The following is a 20,301-nucleotide window of genomic DNA, read 5'->3' on the forward strand; positions in this document are numbered from 1 at the left end:
GTATCAGATCCACCATGTTCATCAATGATGCTGCCCAAAGATGTAATGGTTTTTACATCTCACAAAGCTTCTCCGTCATGTGTGATTTGATTAGTGTGCGTTGTGCTGCATCGGAGAATCTTGCTTTTCCCTTTGTGTATGTTGAGACCTACTGCTAATGAGGCTGCTGCTACGCTGGTTGTTTTCTCTAGCATTTTTTGTTGCGTGTGTGATAGAAGGGCCCGATCATCTGCAATGCCTAGATCTTCCAGCAGCATCCTAGCTGTTCACTGTATCCCGTGTTTCCCCTCAGATGTTGACGTCTTCATGGTCCAGTCGATCCTCAGGAGAAAGAGTGAGAGTAAGCAACCTTGCCTGACACCAGTCTTTAGCTCGAACGACTCTGTCAATTGTCCTCCATGCACAATTTTGCGGTTTAATCCATGTTAAAAATTCTGTATGATATTGACTATCTTCTCAGGCACTCTGTAGTGTTGAATAAACTTGCATAGTGTTTTTCTTGCTCTGATTAAATTTGTCAAGGAATTTTATTAAAACTTCATTCTTACTGAGAAGAGCTGTTTGACTGATCACAGAAATATATAATTTGTTTTCACATTGGTACGTAAACGTCTAAGGAATTTGTAGAAAATTCAAGGGGATTCTCCTAGCTAATGGAAAATTAAGAGAAATTTAACCACTTGTTTCGACAATGATAGAATTGTTGGTCTAAATGTAATATGAACAATAAATTTTATAGGTTCATAATGCAATTACATATCTCGACCATTTTAGGGAACAATTTTTAATTTATTATATTCGTAAGTTGCTTCAACCAGAACGTATACATCAAAATACCGTTTATAAGATATAAAGAATAAAATAATTTTCATTTCCTTAATTTTCATTTAGTGATCTTACGAGAATGTTGTTCTTTTACCTAGGTAGACATGTCAGTCTACATCCTGATGAATCACTATGCGATGACAGAGCTGAATTTGATTCGATTCTCTGGATACGTAAGTAAATATTTCTCATAACTAGTATCCCATCGTTTCAATCAAGTTCATTTGTTTTAAATCACTTAAACTTGTCAATGAAAATCATATAAAAGTTAACGAACGTAAATTGGATCTGTATCGTGCTAATCCTTAACTATATCTTACATTGAAAACTTGTCACTTCAAAGAATCGTATAAACTCATATTTAAACTCTACTATTCATTTTTAATTCACTTTGAAATGAAAGTCCAACACGAATTATCAATTCATAGATCGAACCTTTTATTATTATTTTTTATTGATTGAATAATGTTAAACATTAACATCAATGGATTCCAACTCAGTAGTTTAGAGTCGAAGCATTTGCATGTGAGACCGAAGGTCCTGAGTTCAAGTCCCATATACAAACTACTGAGGAGTCCCATACTAAAAGAAAACAGTCGTCCAGTGCTTCCAGGTCTTCAATGATATTTTAGCTTAGAGTGACTCATGATTTCAACTATTAAGATAAAAATAATAAGTACCAAAATCTAACTTTAATCATTGTAATTAAATCTCAGTACATTACGTTTGTATATTTTTATGATTATCTAAAAGTGTAACATTTTTTATTTTCATTATTCAAAGCTTTTCCCTATACACAAAATTAATTTATATACTTAACATTTTTTTGGATAAAAAGATGAAAATATTTCTTTTTCGAGGTGAGGGTGAGGTGGGGAACAATCAGATTTTTCTTCAATTACTTGTTATCATTTTGAAGGGAAACAATTTAGGTTAAATAAATGTTAGACCAATTTAAATTATTTCAATCATTTCAATTTCACACACACACACATTGATATTTCAAAATGTTTATTTGATTTGAAAAAAAATAGTCAGGTGAACTGTAAAAATAATTTGAAATTTTTTGTAGTCTAGACAAGTGTAAGAGAAAAGAAAAAAATTCGTTAAAACAATTTCTGGGTTATTACATTTTTTGTTGTTGTTGTTGAGGAGGAGGAGGAAGAAGAAGAAAACATGATAAGGATTTTCATTCTTTGATTATAGACTTAATGAAATACGCATTTATTTACTCCTATCAATACACAGTCAATGTTTGTTGGATATCATATAATATTATTATTTGTAATATAATATATAGACTTAAGTATTCTATGATAGTTGTTCACTTTATTGAATATTAGTTTATTAAAAGTTTTAAAGAATTCACAATGAATTAAAACCAAAATTCAACAAGATATTAATTCCAGTCAGTTTTAAAAAAATGTCTGTCATGGAATAAGATCTGTGCAGTAACATTAAATAAACAAAGAATGTTAATATTTAATTCAAATAATTTGTATTAACTTATCAATGAGTCCAGGAGTCCCAGAGTCCCCGAGTCCCAGAGTGAACATCGATTCTGGGATGCAGGTACGTTCAGCTGACGAGCCTCAAATGGGACGAAACGCGCGTCCTGGATTCCACTGATAGCCACTATCCATCATTACTTACTTTTTACTTACTTATGCCTGTTACTCCTAATGGAGCATAGGCCGCCGACCAGCATTCTCCAACCCACTCTGTCCTGGGCCTTCTTTTCTAGTTCCATCCAATTCTTGTTCATTTTTCTCATGTCTATTTCCGTTTCCCGGCGTAATGTGTTCACTATCCATCATTGCTTACAGAATATCATAATCGTTTTGTCAAATACATTGTTATAGTCTATAATTAACTTAGAAAAACCGGTAAACGGATTTCGTGGTTGTTGTTTTCCGGCAAATCTTTGAAATATTGACCCGTAATGTTGTACACATAGAGATATGGAAATAAAACCAGAAATATATTCAAGAACTTGAGTATTAAGAAATCATAATATTTGTTATAAATAATAAATCACAAAGATTAATGTACTAACATTGTACACAGCACAAATAATTGTCTAGACATATCCGTTTATCACTTACTGGTCAGTATATCTTATCATCAAATTGTATTGAATCTATTCTAATAATATCGGTTCAATTTTAACATCTAGAGTAATGAGGCCAATATTGTTTTCCATCATTATCTTTATCTTGTCCTAACTCCTAATGCATTTAGTTTTATTTGTATTTCTCACGAAATAAACTTAACAAATTAATGTGTCATAAAAATGTTCACATTATATTAAGCTAATATATCAAATAACCCTGACAATTATTGCATAATCTATAAAGTCTTAATCAGCCTTCTTCATTTTCATTTGAAATAATAATACTAGGAATAACTGGGAGTTCCCAATTTAATACAGTTTGAATAGCGGATAGAAAAAGTAATAAGAAAGAAACACAATGTAACAAGATTATTGAATCATTTTGTAAGAATTACAGTCTCAATTACAATTATTTTCAAAATAGTCAGTCTGTTCATTGGAAACTTAATGCTGATATTTTTATAGTTTTAACAGATAACAAACTGATCAGAGGAGAGTTTTATTGTTGCAAAAGTCTGCTTAATCATTCGAGAATTCAAGAATATTAATTGAATAAAAAACATCATTGAATAGAAGATTTATGTTTTGTTCTTATGTATACTAGGATAATCATTTTAAGACTTTATATGCAGTTAGACTATAATCTTTTATATGATTACCTTTAAATGAAAATTTGTATTTACTATGAAACATTATTTAAGTAATAAAGTATCAAAACTAAGTCTTTAGATGGACTGACAGTATTTAAGAATATTTACATAATTAGCTTCAAGAAGATTTTCCTTGAATGTAAAGATTGTTCATAATATAAAGTATAATCCATTTTACTTTCACTAATTTTAATAAACAGTCAAGCTCAATTCATTTATTAAGACCACGTGACAATACATGTAAATGTAAATATTTTATTGAAAATAAGTTTGTTGACCACCAAATAATTTTGCAAAAATTATCTTATTAGATCATGGTCTCATTTTGAAAATTGTTGAAGCATCTTTTGTAGATTGTTTCATAGTTATTTCTCCTTTCATATATTCTATTTACTTAGCTAAATATCTCAATAAGCTTTAACAAACTACTCATCGTAAAAACACATTTCAAGTTTAACCTGCTTATGTACTATTGGTGTATTGACTTATATGATTGACTCATATATTTGTGAATAGGATATATAAGTGTCTCTCTATATATAAATCGGTATGAGCGTCACAATAGTTAGCGATCCAAGCATTTCGATTTTTTTTATAAAACAGTAAAATAGCTTAATTAGTATTGTAGTGAACGAGAACACAAGTGGGGGACAATTGAATGTATGTGAACGCGAAATTACAGAACATCTTACTAAAATCTGAGAATCATACAGTAAATACCTAATTTGGAAAATGTCAATCACTTGTCTCAAACTTGACTGTTCCTTTTATAAAAATTATTCAATCGTCTCAGAGTTCATTGTTCCTGCATTTTCATACCACTTGCTTTATGTTCCAGTTCTTTCCTTCTCGACCTTTCTTGCCAGATATCTTAATCCTGACTATCGTTATATACTACTCATATCGATATATGAGTGGCACACATCACAGTGTGTGAACTAAGAGATAACTTTAAATTGATTCTCTAAAAAGAAAGTATCCTGTTTGTAAGTTAAAGTTTAAATTCCTTATCCAACTAGTAAATACTTCCACATAACTTTATTTAGTTTGTAGATATAAAATGACTTATTTTAAAAAATAAAACAATAAACATGCTATTTGTTTAACAGTTATTACATAATCATTTATATTTTACTAATAATTCTGTATTTCAAACCAGTGCAAATTAAAATAATATGATATTCAATAGGTTTATATCTTTGAAATCAACTACTTCATCATTTTTCTAATAAATAGTTTAATGAAGATTAAAACGTTTTCAAAGTGTAAACGATTAGTCACATTTACATAAATAGAAGAGTCAGTTGAATTAATGATCTTTTTTTATATATCTATATCGACATCTAAGTACCATCTGTGTTACTTTGACAAGTCTTGAATACAAAAAATACATGTTTCTTTTCTGGAGTTATATATTATAAAAACACTAGAATCAATTGTAGATGATTCGTGAATATAACATGCTTATTTTTATTTATTTCAATGAATTCATTGAAGAGATATTCAAATGATAAAGTTGATACTACTGATCAGATTTATCAAAATGTTTAGAAAATATGAATAGGAAAAGAAAAGAAAACTCATAAAATTTAGACAATTATGACTATTTACTTGGTTAATAAATAATGTTAATAATGTTCATGTGATCGTCTATAATCTGGAACAGTTTTCTAAATGTATTCCATTGAATAATACGCTTGAATGGATTCAATCCAAAAGAAATAAGGAAAAAAATAAACCTATTCGCTTAGAAAATTTATTCTTCTCAGTTATCAAGTTGCATCTTTCTATTTTGTTGGACAAAGTCTAAAATTATATCCTAATGAGTTGATTCCCAATAAACTTCGAAAACAAAACTCAAAAATAATAAAACGTTCAATTAACTAATTTTCTTGTGTGCAATATTCTTGTATTTAACACTCCTAAACAATAAATAAATAGAACTTATATGGTGTGTGCTACTTAGATTGACATAAGTAGTATATGATGTTAGTCAGGAACAGAATGTCTGGCAGCAGAGAGACAAGAGGATCGATTAGTAAAGAATGGGAACAGAATGCAATTTGTATGAAAATGCAAGAACAATGAAGTCTGAGTCATTATGAGATAATAGATAGAAATTTTGCAAATTACGTATTTACTATTTGATTGTTAGATTTTATTAACAAGTTCTGTAATTTTGTGTTAAATACATTTGATTGTCCCCACTGGTGTTCGTGTTCACTACACTTAGACAGAAAAAACAAAGAATTTAAAAACTGACTATAAACATCTACAACATCATAAGAGTCCCTCAGTATCTTGTTATTTATAGCGTTATTTATTGATCTATGGTGCTAACACTTAAACTGGATAATGTGTATTCCATTTCACTTGATACAAATGTTGAAAGATAATTATTATGAATCCTTAGAGGCACTTGTTCTTTTAAAGAAAAAAATACTATTGTCCTAACCATCTATTGGATCATTTCTTTAAACATTGGAAACATATAACATTCGTCTTCATTGACTTCATGTTACCGAAATATATCAATTCATTTTGTTTCTTTTACATTGAAGTACAAAAAGCAAAAGCTAATTTAAATAACAACGAAATCATATATTATATAAACATAACCTATAAACTATCACAAATAGCCCTGTTATATATAATCATTACAACAATGATACCGTAAATTATCAAGTTGCTAATGAGAAAATGAATAAATCATGTGCTTCATCCATTAATTTAGACTATTAGACCAGTCAAAAATTTTCTTTTTTTTACATGGGTAATTTGATGTTTATTACTTAAGTAAGCAAACAACAAAACTAATGAAATTTCGCATCATTTAATACCATTTCATATCATAATAAATATAGTTTTTCTTATATTCTAATGAGTAGAAAATTGTATTTCTGATATTTCGTAATTTTATCTAAGTTACCAGGTCAGAGTGAATAGCTGAAGTCATTTTAGTTATTTATTTATTATGAAGTGATGACTTACACTAAGTCATAGAATGTCAGAAATATAATTTTCTACTCATTACAACTACCCAATGCTCAATTTATTTGAAACTATCAAGTTCAACCTTGGCATTGATACCTACTTTTCATATTATGTAAAACTTATGAAGAATAGTTCTAATAATATCATAAGTGAATAATAACTACTTATCGTTCTTAATCTGTCGTGAAATTATACTTTAAGGTAGAAAAATGTATTTGGAGAGTATTTTGTCAAGAACTATAATAATTACTTAAAACTGATATAAATAAACTGGTAATGTATTATATTTAACGAAAGTTAATCACACGTATATATCAATTTCATAGGTGATACTGCTAATCATGAATGCTGCATCAAGAAACATAATGGAAAGATAAAAATCTTAGATAAGTGTATTTCAGCAATGATTTGAGATATGATTACAAGATGACATGGAAATGTAAGAAAAATGATACAAGAGGTGGAGAGAAAGTTAATAAAGTAATTAATAATAATATATTTTATTCATATTTATGTTTCTATTAGTAACAGATACTTGTTATTTGCAAATAAATACCAGATTTACATGTGATAAACAATCACAGATATATAGTTAAAAGTAATCACACCATAGGCTACACGTAATGTGGATTGTAGGTAGGAAACTTGTATGGAATAACTAGTATTTGCAACAAATCAGCGTATTTACTTCTGTTGAACTTTAAATAAAAGGACTATCGTCTGTGCCCCACATTTTTAAAAAGAATTACTCTAGATGTAGTATATATATATATATTCTATGGAGGGTCTAACTCTATTCTTGTAATTTACAATTGATTGATCGCCAAGAAGGACCTGATACACATGACATTGATCATCACTCAGTGATCAATCAATTGTAAGTACATCTCAGTCTTACAAGAGGTCGTTCATGGCCCAGATAGCCCAGTGTTAACGTCTATGACTGTGAAGCTTTATGACACAGCATCAAATCCGTCAGGAAGCACCAGTTCCCACAAGATTACAGGTACACCTTGCTGACAAGCGCCAAATAGCACAAAACCACTATCTATTCTAGTAAGTTTCGCTTTTCATCTGAAGATTTATCTGTAACAGTCTAAGCATAACTTACAAGAATAAAACTTTTGTGAACTTTTCATTATGATTTGTTCGTTCCTGTTGCAAAACATATTTCATACAAATATTGCAGTGATAAGTCTCAAAAATTAAAATATTTAGGAAATCTAATACCTAAACATTTCGCAATCTACGTTTAAATGTTTTAGAGTTCTAGTTTTAAATAAACCTTACGCACTTCAACGTAACCCAATGAAAAATACAAATATGTAAAACAAAAAACAGAAAACCTTTTATTTTATCACAATCACTATCTGACAAAACAAGTTAGCAACCACCCAGACTATTTTAATTGAGGAATTAGGTGGCAAACTCATAAACGTAGTGATATTCACTTTAATTGCTGCTACCCAGCTCACTTATTCAACTATTACTTTAAATCACTATAACATTATTGGTGGGAAACTTAATAACATTACTCCAGAGTTTTAAGATAAGAGGTAAAGCTAAGCTAGTATATTTTGTATATAAAACATAACTGATTAAGTATTAGTCCCTTTTATTTGAAATTTAATTTAGATCTCATTTAACTTGACAATAAAGCAAAGTGAGACCAGGAATGTTTTTGGTATTTTTATAAACTGAGATATTTGTATGGTGGCATCTAGTATATCCAGAGATCCTTTATAGAATTCAAAATATTAAACGAAATTATAAACTAGACTCCACTGAGAACTCAATGTCTTTTTGTGTACCTAAATAATACTTTTGTTATACAAATTTTACTTTTAATCTCCAACATTTAAATGTTCACGTTTAACAGAGAAATCATAGAAAAACTAGTAGAGCATAACTACTATTCAGATTATGTGCTGAAGTTTCACTGAATAGATGTTTGAACCTACAGTTTGAATCTTAATTGTGAAATACATTCTAGTTGATATCCATAATACTTTTACTGAATTTAGAGGAAACAACTGTATGATATTTCTTTAGAAGTTTTCTCTTAAAGTAAACATTAACTGAATCATTGGTTCGTAAACTGACTAGAATTACTAGACACCATATTATTTGAAAGGAGTAAAACAGAGTGATGTACTTTTGTAAGTAAAAACGAAATCACGAGTTAACATAACAACATATCATAATAGCTCATTCTAGAAGAAATTATCAGTCATATTTTCATGAAAAGAAACATAAACGGTAATTTAGAGTTTTATTGTATTTTCTTACCCTAGATATCAATATATATATATATATATATATAATGGACGGAAACTCAGGTAGGGGAACCAATTCAATATGATAAGCAAAATTACACAGCACGTTTTGTAAAATATAAAGACCATACATTAAATGCATTATATGCATTTAATTCAGTTGCCTTGTATGTAAATCTTCATTCTTAGAATTCGGTTATTATTCCAATTCCTCTTTCTTTTGCTTTCCGTTTAAATCGATCTTCTTAATCTTCTGCTGATAGGTATTCCATTTCTAATGGGTGCTACATACCACTTATATCTATCAACATAAGTAGCATACACCATATATACATAAGAAACTGTTAGTAGTAAAAGTAGCCAGCATACTCTTATTTATTCTCGCTGGAAAACTTACGAATATTCTGCACCAATCTTCGTTCTTTCTCTCTTTGAGATAATAAAGGGAACTATGTGTAATAATAAAATTTTCCTAGATAAAAATATATAAACCGTATATAAGTAATTATGATGTACACTGCCAAATATAAATGTTCAGATTCGATTAAGATATAGACTTATGTTATTAAGCTTATGTCTATAGATCTAAGATGATTTTTTTTCCAAATTAGATCAATGCCGGAGGACATAAATATAGAGCATCGAAATTACTTATGCTTTTCTACTTTTATCAAAATAGTGTTTAAATTAATACTTTTAGCTTATGTACAAATTACTCAACTCGACTGATGAAGTCATGAACTGCTTAACTGTTGATTGAGTTGATCAACTGATTGTTATCTCAATCTGCATTTGATCTGTATTTGATAATAAGGTATCAACTAATATCATTTTTTCGAAATCTAAATATATTTCAGACAACCTTTTGTTTTACAAGCAAAGATGGATAGTGACTAGAAGTCCCAAATAACAATGAGAAGATACCAAATGAATATAACCTGTTATTTTTTGTGGAATATTGTGAAAGTTAATGGTATTAGCCTTCAAGGGTCTAGTATGAAACATTTAAGTTACTATGATTAGAAGTGGAACTCATTTGATGTACACTTGATAACTTTCTTAAGATTGAAACAAAAAAGTATTCAAACATTTAATGAGGTCATAAACTTAAAAATCAGTTAAACCAATGCGCTATTGATGACTTTAATGTACTGAAACTGTTATAACAATTCAGCAGTCTATTATATTTTTCATCAGTGGATATAAACAACAAGGGAAAGAAATCATATAAAATATACATCCCTCTAAATTAAAAAAGTTAGTAAGTTGATTGAAGCAGTTCTACAATCTCATCATCTTAGTTCTCTTTTGGTATTTCTTCTAATATTTGCAACATATTACAGCTGATGGTATTCTTTTCTTTCTATTATCATAAATTTTTCGATGGTCAAATTTTTTTAAAGATTTTTCAGTATTACATTGATTCTATCTATTATATACTGTTTTGTTTGTATTGGCATCTATTTACAGCTTCACTCTCTAAAAATCTGAATGATTTATTCATTCCATGTCCTTTTGTTGGTGGATTCCAAATTACAAGTTTAAGTAGAGTTACTTCTGAAAAAGTGAGTTTGTTTAAAATAAATATTAAAAAATTCAAATGACAGAAAACCATATTTGATTTCATATCCATAATTACGTAAACATGTTAGTATCCATATTCGTTTGTGTATATCATGTTGAAAAAAAATCTTACTAAATATTGTAAAACTGTGAATAACTGTGTGTCTTTTTTTTACACAATCTGACCTTACCAATCTGTTGAGAAACACATCCATAATAGTTAAAGGCAGGTAAATAATAAAAACCAAATGAAGACAGCCTATTTAAAATGTCACAGAGAAATTATTTCTATTAAAAACTAAATACTAACTGTAAACAAGACGTTTAGCTAAAGAAATCTGACTTACTAATTAAAAAATCTCACCTCAATATGCATAAAAAATTAATTGATTTAATATGTTGAGTAACTCAAGGATACAGAAAACGGTAGTGTAGAAAGGATAGAGAATATTAAATTGAAAGAGATGCCACTACATAGAATAAATACACGCCTTTATACAGTAGGTTAGCTTAATGACAAGGTATCATGTCTTAATCATTAAAACAAGAAAGATAACCTTAAAATTGAGAAATTTAAGCCAGTGAAATTTCTAAAAATCTCCACAAGACCCATCCTGATAATAATAATCACCTGCTCAATAGTGACTGACTTCAGGAGACACTCCTGAAGTTCTAGTGAGAATTCGTTACTAATGGAGTTCAACCGGGTCAGTTTTGTGGTAGTAACTCACTGAAGACAATGGTGTACGGTGGCACGATTCCGTGGATTGGTCGAAATTAGACATTAACACCGTTATATGCCGGCTCAGTGGTGTAGTTGGTTAAGCGCCTGGCGCAAGACTGATAGGTCCTGGGTTCGAATCTCATGGGGCACGGGATCGTGGAGGAGTCCCATACTAGGACGAAACGGCCGTCCAGTGCTTCCAGGTTTTCCATGGTGGTCTAGCTTCAATTGACTCATGATTTCAACTAGTGAAATTTAAACAATATAAATGTAGTGGTAAGGCATAATATTAAAGTAATAAAGAAAATCATTAAGCAATGTAAAATGTCAACTCACAAATTATTCATTCATAATTACTTTTCTAATTTATTTACATGCAGCCTGTTTGTGAATATCAGACATTCGCAACATTGGAAAGTGATTGTGTTATAAATGAAGGGATTGAGTGGACGTTTGATGACCCAAAGTGTAATATATTTGAGGTCAACAGCAGTAAGTACATTATTTCCTATATCTTTTATTACAGCTAATCATTAAAAAAAACATCTAACTGATCATATGTCAAGTGAATCAGACAATTTTATGAAGTTCATTGAAAGGAGGTTAGGTTAAAACTAGTGATCGCGTTATCTACCTACCTAGTCATAAGATTTAATGTTTAATTATCTGCCATTCTATAACTGAAGAAGGAATAAAGAATATTTGCTAAAATAGCATAACTTTCAAGCTTACATTTTGATGCTCAAAAGAGCTTAATTGTTTAGATTTGGATCAGAAATCAAACCAGTTGTTTAGTTTCGTTATTAGAAGTAACAACTCACATGGTTATCTAACATAATTTTATACAGTAAAACATGACAAATTATGGTAATTAAACTCAATTCCTTAAAACTTAAGTTTTATTTCAAATAAATAAACAAAGAGTATCCATTCATTATTCTTAAAAAGCTTTGATTTTATGTCTTTTTTTAATAAACCAGTCAGTCATCATAATTGTTACGCTTCTTGGAAAAAGGATGGTTTGACCTATACACTCTTGCACCAAGATCGAAAAGATGATGGGTTTAGTATCTTTACAATGGTAAGAAATGAGTTTTTTCATGGGTACAAAGTAGAAATTACCTATTTAAAAGTTTGTTATTTTATACCTTACACTTATTAATACTTTCAGTAATTCTTTCAAAGTAATCCATTGTGGAAAATGGTAAATTCTCAATAGAACTACCGAACAATAAATTTTCTTACATCTCTATTGTCCGTTATTATATGCTGCATTTTTTCTTAAAAAAACTCGACGTAATATTTTGTTTAGGACTAATTGAAAGCTAATAAGAATGAAAATATTCTAGTATTTTGTTGTATTTAAACGGTTTGCTTATATATTATACGTCATTATTTATAGACCTATATGGGGGTTAATAGAGTAACTCTTACTTAAAGTTGTAGACATCGCATCCAATTACCTCTAATCCTAGACCTCATCACTTCATTTAAATGGTCAATCGAAATGGTACTAACTGAGTAGTGGTTTTAGAATATCGAGGGTAAACACAATATTTGTATTATGTATAGAATGAGGACGGCCTACAGGTGAACTCGGAGAAACTCCAAAGAGCTCAGAAAGAGCCAAAGATATTCCATCTAATCATCGTTTGGAGTAATAATCCGGAATCTCTATCTGTATCTTCCCTATCGGACAAATGCTAAGAACCCCCTGTATGCGGATTGGATGACTATAGTGATGATTTCGTTCTTACTAAAAATTATAAGTACCTGAATGTTTTGTAACATATTTAACACTGTTCGGAACAGCACTCCTTTCACTTGTCTTCTGTCCTCTCATTTGCGACTTGGAAGGTTCTAGTTTTCGAGTGCACAAGTTATACGCGGTATATTGAATATCTAAACTTTAGATATAACATGTAGAATGTGATTTATCACCTGAATTTATATGGAGTATGTTCGACTGATACTTGCTCATCTACTCTGAATTACTGGAGGAGTATTTTTACATGAAAGGATATCAGTAATCAACCAACAAAAAGCCATTTTTTTAGTTCAATTATGAATATAGGGAACGCTATGTTAAATAAAAGATGACTTAAAATCATTTCGAATATAAGTTATTATAAAGTATGAGTTTTGTAGATAACTTATTAGTTAATGAAATTTTGCTTGTGCATTAAAATTAACTGTTGTTTGTCAAACAATATGGTCTACTGGTTGAATAATCCGACTTCACTCGACGTTATTACACCATTTCAAATAACTTACTTTAACAAGCTGTGTAGTATTATTAGTAAATAAACGCACGAGCAACATAAACACCTTAAAATAGTAATTGAAATATTTTGGTTACACGGTTTGTCAGTTTTAACTTAAGTATTAAAAAATCCGTGAGGTTTATATCACCTACATCTCCACAACATAGATAATTGTCTTGATAGAAAAAGTTCGAACAGCCTATGTTGTGTAGTAATGTACGAAATCATTAAACTATTTTTCTGTCTGTTTACCTGACGTGTACAGGTGTTCTCAGATATTCCAGAACCTTTAAACCCATCAGACTACACTTATGGTCAAAGTAAGCCACTTTGGATATACCCAGGCTTATCCTCAAAATATTATCAATATAGCACTCTGTTACTGGATTCACATCGTTCACATATTGATACAATAATCACTAAAAATTGGAATGATCCAAGGACCTACGAAAGTCCTGCTTACCAACTACAAATACGTCGTGCATGTAAGCTAAATGAATCTTTTTCAAATGTTATTATTATTGCCATTTACTGATCTACCTTGTGGGCTGTTCTACGAGCATTTGAAAACAATAAATATATTAAGCATTACTAACATCTTAATTCACTGATGGTATATTTATTTTCTTAACTATAAAAGAACCTTGGTACGTCTGTATGTTGTCCTTCCACGATATGAGTTTATATAGACTGATTAATCATTAAAGTGTATTTGCTGATCGAACTAATTTTTAGAAAAAACTAAGCTAACAGGACCTTTTTATGGTCAAAGTATTATCAATCATATTTAAACTAAATTAGTGTATTTTTAACCTAATAAGCCTGTTAAATGACTTTATAGTTTACCAGAGATCATTCAACGTTTTATATCTGTCGTAAAATGACATTTTAAAAGTTATAAATCTCGTCCAAATATGTATTTTTGGAAAATTTCCAAGTAGTTTGCCTGCGAGTTTATTTTTTCACTGTACAGACTGGTACTTTCAGTCTAACTTTGCGAGAGCGATCACGGAATTATTAGTTTTTGTTAATAATATTAAGGTTTTACTAGAAATGATGACTTCAAATACTCTTTGCTAATTCAGTTTTTCCCATGACCTTCATCTCCATTTTACTGGTTGCCATTCTTTTTAGCTCACTATTTTTCTCTTTGCTTGAAGGTTATGCTTTCATTACAATATATACGAACCTGTGCCATTTTGTTTTGTTATGCTTGTTCTACTATGAATATTAAGTTTTTTCCTATACTGCGTCTTCTTTCTGCGTTAACGACCAACCGTTAAAGCGTTGTATGCCAGCTGACGTTAGTCATTTACTCAATAGAACTGTCTAATCGTTTTTAAACGACCAAATATTAAGATTTCATAGGCCTACATGATCTTTTTTCAAAACTCAAAAATCAGGAATGCTAAATTTGTGAGCACTTTATTTCGCAAGTAGGTATTAAGTTTCCAATAAGTATCTGTGAAAACATATTGTAGTGTTCTATTTCAATATTCTCGTTATAATGAGATTATATATTTCTAATGTCGTACATTTTTAAATTTTTAGTTGGAATATGTGATGATGAGCCAACCAGCTGTACAAAAGGATGCGATCATGATATACGAAATCGATTATTTTGTTATAAAAGCTGCCCGGTGGACGACAAAAAGTGTAGTAAGTGCTTTAGACAAATTTTCGTGTACTTTAAACAAATATCCAGTCATTCATTTCACTTAAATATCTATTAAAGTAATACACAGTAGTAAAGAGAAATTTACAAGGTCTAAAACATCATTATTACCAGTCAAAACTGAATGAAAACATTTTTCAAAATATCCATTTGAGAGTTATGTAAATGTTTACAAACAATTAAAATTATTCATGTGATGACTTAAATTTAAAGTGAACTAAATATTTTATCAAATATTTGTTTATTTTGATTGAAGAGATTGCACCACATAAAGATAGATTGAAGACAGCTACTATTATAATTTAGAAATACTTTTCTTCAAATATTTTTGTTAAAAAAAGACAGTTAAGTGACGTGACATCAACCGTTGTAGTCTAGTCATCCACGATGACATAACATGTAAGCTGAGAACAATCCTCCCAAACTTATAGGACACGTTCTTATATGTTATAAAAAAGGTAGTTTATTTAAGTACGACCTATGCAATCTTTTTGCCTATGCTATTTAGAAAAACCAGTCGGTGATTAATTGGCATTGATTGATAACAATAATTCTCAAGTAATCAAAAGCCCTTTCCAAACCATGTAGTTTCACTAAAAACGTTGTATAACGATGATACTTCCACTTCAATACCCATAATAATTATGATTGGAAGGTGTATCAAAAGCTTAATAAATATAAACAGTAAATCCTCCAAAAAAGCACTTTCAATAATACAATTCATTTGAATAAAACAGAAAGTTATGGGATCATGCTATATCATTTTGATGCAAGGACTCTTTGCTGTTATTGATTACGTCCCATTTTCTTTTTCTTATAGAATCTTCACAGTGGGATTCATGTACATTTAAACAAAACTATCAAGGTCATTGGAATTTCATCGAGTCAACATCAAACAAAAACTATCCTCCCTCTGAATCACATAAATCTAAATGGGTTAGTCTAATCTTTGGTGAGAACTATCTTATTTTCATGGGTGAAACAAATGAATCTTATTTGTGTATACGAGAAGTACGTGAAGTTATCCAAGACTGGTTTATAATTAGATCAAGAAAACAAGCTAATGGATGGTAAGTCAATTTTATAATATATCATCGTTTTGTCGTCATTGTATTCATGTTTATAGGTAATCTATATATCAAAATTTATTATAATAGAAGCACACCATCTAAAGGATTTAGGTTAATCAGTAAACAAATATCCAACCTTACTATTGTTTACCCAGTCAAATCATACCACAAACAATCTGCAACAAAGTTTTCATCAATTGTGGAAACGTTTCGATCTTAGTTTGATTGAAAGATTACTATATTGAAATATGTTTCACTGTATGCAGTATTTAAATTACGATCTACTTTCATCTTTAATGGCGATCACTAGTTGAGTTGAATGAAATAATAAACATGGCTAAGTAATATTGATATCAGAAGATATGTTTTATAAATCGTTATAAACTCCCTTACTAATAGGTTTACAACTTCATTTAAGGGGAACAATCACTTATTTAGTAATGTAGACACAAAGGTCCAAAGAAATTCATATTTTTCAAAATCACACTGAACAATACAAAATAACTGAATTTAATTTTGAAACTATTCAAGTACCTCTAAGTGTTCTGAACTAATGTTATAGCTCAAAATGTCTCTAATATATTCATAATTGTACAATTGGATTAAAATAAAAACTCAGTACATTTGTAAATTAGCTAATTCACTAAAATAATATTTTCATGGTTTTCTATTGTAACATAAATATTTCAACTTTCAAATGATTAATTAATATAAAGTAAAGGGTAATTGTATAAATAATTGTGGTGAATTTAGTCGACTTAGTTTTATATTTCAATAATATGCAATGTTGTTCATCTAATAAGAAGTGGTAATATTGTGGTGTGTGCTACTTATATTGATATAAGTAGTATATGATGTTAGCCGTGAACAGAAGGTCTGACAACAGAGAGACAAGAGGATCGATTAGTAAAGAATGAAAACAGAATGCAATTTGTATGAAAATACAAGGACAATGAAGTCTGAGTCATTATGAGACAATTGGTAGGCATTTTGCAAATTAAGCACTTACTTTATGATTGTTAGATTTTATTAACAAGTCCTGTAATTTTGTATCAAATATATTCGATTGTTCCCACTGGTGTTCTGTTCACTATAATATGACTGAAATTATTTAAGGTACATGAGAAATTTTCGTAATTAACTCAATCAACTATGACAATAAAGCAAAAAGTGTACTTACTAGCATATGAAAAATGAATTCACCTGTTCATCTTGAATCCACATTTTTTGGGTCCATTTTGAGGATAGTTGTTGATCTTCTGCTAAATAATTATTTTGTTGTACATGATGAAGACGCAAATATGTATTTTCATGTAATTACTCATTACAGTAATAAAACAAAAGGTATTTTATTATATTTTGTTTATTTTTCTTCCGAACCTGATGTAACTCAATTGTAAGATTGACCCGATTGCGATCTTAAATTGATCTCATGATTTGAAAACCAATTATTAGCCAATAAAGAGAAATTCTATAACGCAATTGACAATATTTTACCAAAGAATGAATAAGACTTGTAAGAGTATAGTGGTTTTCGAAAGCTTGTTAGTTTCTCAATGCTTATTATGAATTATCTTATCCTAATATTAGAAATCTTTAGCTATAAAGTCTTATTTAACATTGTGAATTCCTTTTATGATCACAAATACAACATTGCTGGACACTTTAAAAACGGTTATTTATAAAAATCAGTGGACGTCAGGGAAAATCTAAGTTTTGAAAGAAAGATATGAGAAAGTTGAGGATATAAAAAATTGACCCATTTCAGCACTCCTACGCCATATTTAAGCCTATCATTCAGTAAGTTGGGAATAAAGTGGTTAGTTTGATTGTTTATATTGTGCAACAAATATCTGAATAGAATGTTATCGATCTACAAGAGAACCAAATGATTGCTATGTTCCTCCATACCAGTCAACATAAAAGATGTTCTTATCAATCATGAGCATTCTAAACAGGACATTAAAACATTTTTACGAGGTTTTTCATATGGTGTGAGATAAAAGCCGTTTTTCTTTTAAAAATTTCGTATAGAAACCTGAAAATCTTTCTCGTTAGATTGATTGTCTCGAACATATTCCACAGTTATGCATGAAATGTTTGATGTTAGTAAATGTATACTTTTATTTAATCTTAAACAAATTTTACTGGCAAATATTTCCCAATAGTAATTGAACCTGTTAACTTACTATAAATAATCATAGAATAAAAGTAGTATGGAATTTAATTCATTAGATTTAAAGCAAAGCATTGTGTTTTTTTAAAAAAAGAAGAATCAGTCAATCAATCACTTAGAAGAAGAAGAAGAAGTTAGTATCAAATAGTGATTTTTAAGGAAATAAAACAAGCTCAAACTTCAAACCGGCTTGAAATTTCATGATTGACAGCCATCACTATATCCATCAATTAATATTAAACTTTAAAATTTTATTTTTTCCATTGGTCTTATAGGATTGTTTTTTCTATTATCGTTATAAATAACATTACAACAAATGATCAATTCAAAGTGTTGTGACAATAATTAAAGTAACCACTTTAGTAATTAATAGTTAGGATAACTAGATGTGACCTCATTCTGTACTTGTCCAAATATGTTGAATATTTATTCAACAAAAAAAATAATAGAGTATAAAACAGAAATCTCTAATGATTATATGATTGAAAATTTGATGGAACAAAGACTCAATTCTTAATTGTTATCATTTATTTAATGATGGTTTATAATGATTCCCACAACAGATTGACATAATCATATCATTCAATTTAAAATATTATTTATGTCATTTCATGGTTTTTTCTGTATACAATTTATCTTGATTCAATCATAATACTTATGAATCATTGAATCATATACAACCTAATTGTTTTATATAATGTTAAGCAAATCATGTTAAACCAGTTCTGATGTCTACTTTTAAATATCTATCTGTCATTATTAACACCATCAAGATAACTCAAACTGTAATAGATAACTCCACGTAGACATGTATATAAACACTGTGTATGTTTATCTTGTTTGCGTACAAAAAGAAAGTGAAAGTTTTGACAAGAAACCTGTTAACTCATCACTTTTATGTTGTAAATTATTTATTGTTGTGTTACTTTTTTTTGGATAAAAGAGAAAAAACTAACATTCTTCCTTATTCTTGTCTAAACCTGGACTTAATACGTTTCTCAACAAAAACGAATACTTTTGGATGTAGAATAAAGAAAATCAATTAAATAGTCTTATATAAACGAAAAAATGATAGTAACTAAGCCGTGATTGTCAATAGGGAAATATTTTAACTGAAGTTTATTGAATTATTATCTGTATTTTATTTTTCTTTAAATTATTTCACTAAAATCTGTTCAGTTATCATCATCATTATAAATCATACGTTGATGTAATTACATATGATAAATGTTCAGATCATTATACCGTTGATAGACCATTTATCAAAGAATAATTATAAATATACCATAAATCATTATTTTTCGGATTAAAATGTCTTCATATCTGATTTTTCCTTTTAAACTAGTCATATCTGTGACTATCTCGTCATATTAGGTTACTTGTTCATGTTTAATGACAACAATGATAGGCAATTTAATATGATTATTACCTGGGAGTGACTTTCATCGATATCTCATCTCATATGAAATAATATTGAATAACAGGAAGCCCTGGGCGGCTATTTCTTGTTAAATTTATACTGACAACTTTACCTGTTCAAGTAAATTTTTAAAAATAGACAAACAATAAGCGATAAGATATGTCGTTTCATTTCTACTTTCACAATTGAGTTTCTCTTCTTTTTTAATGAATAAAACAAAATATGTTTTATTTTGCTAGTCAACCAAGAGATATTTGTCTAGAGTTATTTCAGAGTGGCATTCGCCGTTCACTTGATTTGCATAACACCAACGCAATGGAATTTCGATTATGTAAGTTTATTTAATCATTATGTTCTTTTTCCTAAATGTAGTTTAAAAATAGCTCAGTAAGAAAAAGTAGACTTAAAATTGTTGACACCATTTTTCAAGTCAGCTAAAAATGTTACTATTATAAAATACCTTTTGTTGTTTTCTCAGTACTCAAAAGTTAACTGCGGTACAATTCGTACAAAATAATGAAGCCGCGAAGTTACATGTTTGAAATTAAATT

The 20,301-nt window shown here is 29.2% G+C and overlaps 1 protein-coding gene across 1 annotated transcript in view; it reads left to right on the forward strand.

The window, feature by feature from the left end:
* The window catches only part of MS3_00007613 (uncharacterized protein), a 44,315-nt gene that overhangs the window by 12,096 nt on the left and 11,918 nt on the right, over window positions 1–20,301 (forward strand). The window contains exons 4-11 of the mRNA XM_051215931.1: window positions 924–998; window positions 10,329–10,423; window positions 11,526–11,637; window positions 12,126–12,226; window positions 13,675–13,894; window positions 14,961–15,068; window positions 15,905–16,154; window positions 19,990–20,081. Of these exons, the coding sequence (XP_051066475.1) occupies window positions 924–998; window positions 10,329–10,423; window positions 11,526–11,637; window positions 12,126–12,226; window positions 13,675–13,894; window positions 14,961–15,068; window positions 15,905–16,154; window positions 19,990–20,081 (1,053 nt within the window). The remainder of the gene's footprint in view (window positions 1–923; window positions 999–10,328; window positions 10,424–11,525; window positions 11,638–12,125; window positions 12,227–13,674; window positions 13,895–14,960; window positions 15,069–15,904; window positions 16,155–19,989; window positions 20,082–20,301) is intronic.

Source organism: Schistosoma haematobium, chromosome 4 (assembly GCF_000699445.3).
Source record: "Schistosoma haematobium chromosome 4, whole genome shotgun sequence".
NCBI lineage: Eukaryota > Metazoa > Platyhelminthes > Trematoda > Strigeidida > Schistosomatidae > Schistosoma > Schistosoma haematobium.